This window comes from Gracilinanus agilis, unplaced genomic scaffold (genome assembly GCF_016433145.1).
Source record: "Gracilinanus agilis isolate LMUSP501 unplaced genomic scaffold, AgileGrace unplaced_scaffold41516, whole genome shotgun sequence".
Classification (NCBI taxonomy): Eukaryota; Metazoa; Chordata; class Mammalia; order Didelphimorphia; family Didelphidae; genus Gracilinanus; species Gracilinanus agilis.
The window spans coordinates 2,931-6,250 of NW_025375263.1; the positions used below are offsets into that span (position 1 = coordinate 2,931).

At 55.5% G+C, this 3,320-nt stretch overlaps 1 protein-coding gene across 1 annotated transcript; it reads right to left on the reverse strand.

The window, feature by feature from the left end:
• Nucleotides 1-433: 433 nt before the first annotated feature.
• Nucleotides 434-2,898, reverse strand: RND2 (Rho family GTPase 2; the record flags this gene model as incomplete). Its single annotated transcript, XM_044684075.1, has 4 exons — nucleotides 434-769; nucleotides 863-997; nucleotides 1,656-1,765; nucleotides 2,795-2,898. Coding segments are annotated over 4 exons (610 nt in total), but the record flags the coding sequence as incomplete, so codon positions are not given.
• Between the last annotated feature and the right edge of the window lie 422 nt (nucleotides 2,899-3,320).

The following is a 3,320-nucleotide window of genomic DNA, read 5'->3' on the forward strand; positions in this document are numbered from 1 at the left end:
CCAGCAGATGGAGGAAGGCAGCAGGGAAGGGAGCTGGATGGGGACTTGTCCTTCGTCCTGAATTTAGTGCATGTGGCCTGGAGTTAGGGGGTCTGAGAAAACAGCAGCAGAAGCAGATGAAGGGATGCGAGGGGGTGGGGGTGGCTCTGGGACCACCAGGAACATGATATGAATACTGGGGGAGGTGCAGGAAGGTGGCCTTCGCCCAGGGATTGGGCCTTTCCTCACTTCCCTCCTCTATATGTCCGTGGACGTGCCTGGGCTCCCCTGGAGGGCACTGTGCCCAGGTCATATAATTATCAGGCGCCCTCCCGGCCTGCCCAGAGTTCTATAAGTACGAGAGAGAGGGGGAAGGCAGAAGATGTTGGGCATAAAACTCCCACCCACCCTCCCCTGCCCCTGGGCCAGGTTAAACTAGGTTATCCTGGTGAGTCCTGGAAGGGGGGTCGTGGTGGGTGAGGCTGACCCCCTGCCCGGCCCTCCCTGAAGGCTCGGCCGGCTGAGCCCCTCACATGACGCTGCAGCTCTTGGCTCGGTCCTTTCGGATCTCGGCCTCGGCCCCCTTGTCTGACCTCCCGGGCAGCTGGGCCGATCTCTGTGCTGACCTCTGTAAGCCTCTCCTGGAATCGCTGCGGCGCAGCTGCCGGTGGCCGCGGCCGAGGGAGGCCACTGTGGCCACGTGGAAGACGTCTCGGACGCTGCGTTCGGACGACCGGGACGAGCACTCGACGTAGGACACGGCGCCCACCTGCCGGGCCAGGACACTACCCTGGGACAGATAGAACAGGATGAGGGAGCAGGCCTGCAGAAACAACCCCCCCCAAGGGACAGAGGTCCAGTCACTGGTTAAGCAGGGCCTCACCTGCTCATGTGTGACAGGGATGAGCCGCTGTTTGGAGAGCTCCCTCAGGGTGGCCAGGTCTGTCCTCATGTCCAATTTACAACCCACCAGAACAACTTTAGCATTGGGGCAGAACTCCTGCGTCTCCCCTTGCCACTGTTGGGATAATGAAGAGGTTTGTTGTGGAGGAGAACCACCCCCTGCCTCCCCCCCCAACCCTGCCCCTTTTCAGAGTTATGTGCTCTGTATTTAAAGGCGAAGAGGAAGAGAAATTCCCAGGTAGTGGGAGCCCGGGTCGTGGGAACTTCCTTAGGAGAGAGGGACAGGCATAAGAGTTTGGGGCTGTCCACTCTTTTTCCCTCAGGGGAGGGGCTGACCTCCCTGCTGGGGTGAAGGGGCTCTCTCTTTCCCAAACTTTCCCTGGGAACAGACTAATTCAGCCCCCTGCCCCCTCCTCCTCCCGGGAACCCAGCAGGCCAAGAGCCCACTTCTCCTCTCTATTCACCACCAACTTTTCTCATGGAAATCAGGGCCTGGGGAGAAGGCAGCTGGGGAGTAGGGCTTCCCCAGCCCCACCCCCTAAGCCCAGGGAGCTCCCAAACTCCCACCGAGAACAGGCTGGAAGTGGGGGAGAGCCAAATGCTGGCTTGGGATTCATTTCAGAGGAAGAGGAGGGAATCTCTGGGTTAGGTGACCCAGAAGTCACTTTCTTATGCCCCCAGAGCACAGGGATCCCTCAGAAATTCCTCAAAATGCCCCGGATACCCAGGTTTCCTAAGGGAGAGAATCTCGATTTTCCCATCATAGCTCCCACCTTCTTGAGCACACTGTCAAGGGTCTCAGGCCTGCTGATATCGAAGCAGATCAGGACAGCATCAGAGTCTGGGTAGGCCAATGGTCGGACATTGTCATAATAGGAGGAACCTATGGTGAGAGAAACAAGGGATCTAGAACGATTAGAAGAAGGCTTAGAAGGGGGGGGATACTGGTTAAACACAATGAGCAATGGGACTAGAATAGGTGAAAAGGAGTCAGAGCCAGAAAAAACAGTTCCCTGTTGCTGCTTTCAGTTCTGTCTTCTCTTCATGACCCCATTTAGGATTTTCTGGGCAAAGATACTGCTATTTCCTTCTCTAGCGTGTTTGACAGATGAGGAAACTGAGGCAAAGAAGGTAAAGGGATTTTCCCAGGATCACAGGCTACTAAGTGTCTGAGGCTGGCTTTGAACTCAGGAAAATGAGTCTTCCAGACTCCAGGCCCAGCACTCTAACCACTTCTCCATCTAGGTGTCCTCCCCAGCTCACCCCAGCCTACGTGAACACAAATACAAAGGATGGGAAAATATCAAAGATCAATAAGTAATAAAAACAATCAGCTCTTGAATTATCCCTCATGGCTCCTGGAGGTAGGAGTTGGGGTGGGGGTGGGGGAGCAAGTAAGGGTGTTAAGATTCTGGGAAGAAATTTTCACTTATTATAGGATAGTGCTCTGGACTATCTTGGCAAGCCTCTGACCCCCAAACTCTAATTAAGAGACTTTTCTGAGCTTGATCTCATCTCAAAAGAAAAAGGTTACAAAAATATAAATCGCTTCCTTCCTTTCAGTTCCATAGACACATATCTTGTATCCTCCTGGGCTCAGTCTAAGCGTGGAATGTTTCCTCTGGATGCCTTGTGACTCTGTTTCTCCTTTGGGCAGACAAGATCCAAGCCTGTATTTACACTTGGGCTGGGGCTGAGGGTCTAGAGGCTTTATAAGGGCTTGGGTGGAAAGCTGGGGCTTTTATGTGTGTGTGGAGGAGAGCCAAGATAGGAAGAGTGTCCTTTGGGGATGGAGCTGTTCAGTGAACATCTTGGGGGGGGGGTCCTCCTAGGAGAGCTGATGCTGGAGTGGAGGCCTGGGCCTTGGGGGGGGGGTGCCAGGTCCTTGAGAGATGACAGGAGAGGGAGTTACCTGAAGTATCCCACATGTTGAGCTCTATGCGGCGCTTGTCGATCTCAAAGCTGGCTGTGTAGTTCTCAAACACGGTGGGGACATAACTCTGCGGACAGGAGGCACTGGGTCATGCTGAGGACCCTCTCCTCCCCTCCCCTACTATATTTGGGCTAGCTCTCCCCTTCCACTCATCTTGAGGAAGGACCTGGCCATGGATTGGTGATTTTTTTTGGGGGGGGGAGGGTTGGGAAGACTCCAGGAACTGCCTAGGAGAAAGAGAGCCCCTCCGTGGTCCCCCTCTCCTGCAGCCCCAATTCTTCCCTTCCCTGATTTCCTAGACGGAGATATCGCTTTCCTCTGGTTCTCCCCTGAGTCCCCCAAACCTCGAGATCGAAGCCCTGTCCCTCGGCCCCCAGCCCCCACCCCGCTGCCTATGCCCCTAGCCTTGATCTTTACGGCTTGCAGGCTTCCCCTCCGTCCTCCCTAGATTCCCTGTGCCCAGCAGCCGCCCAGCTCCGCGCCACCCGGGAGCGCATCCCCGGGG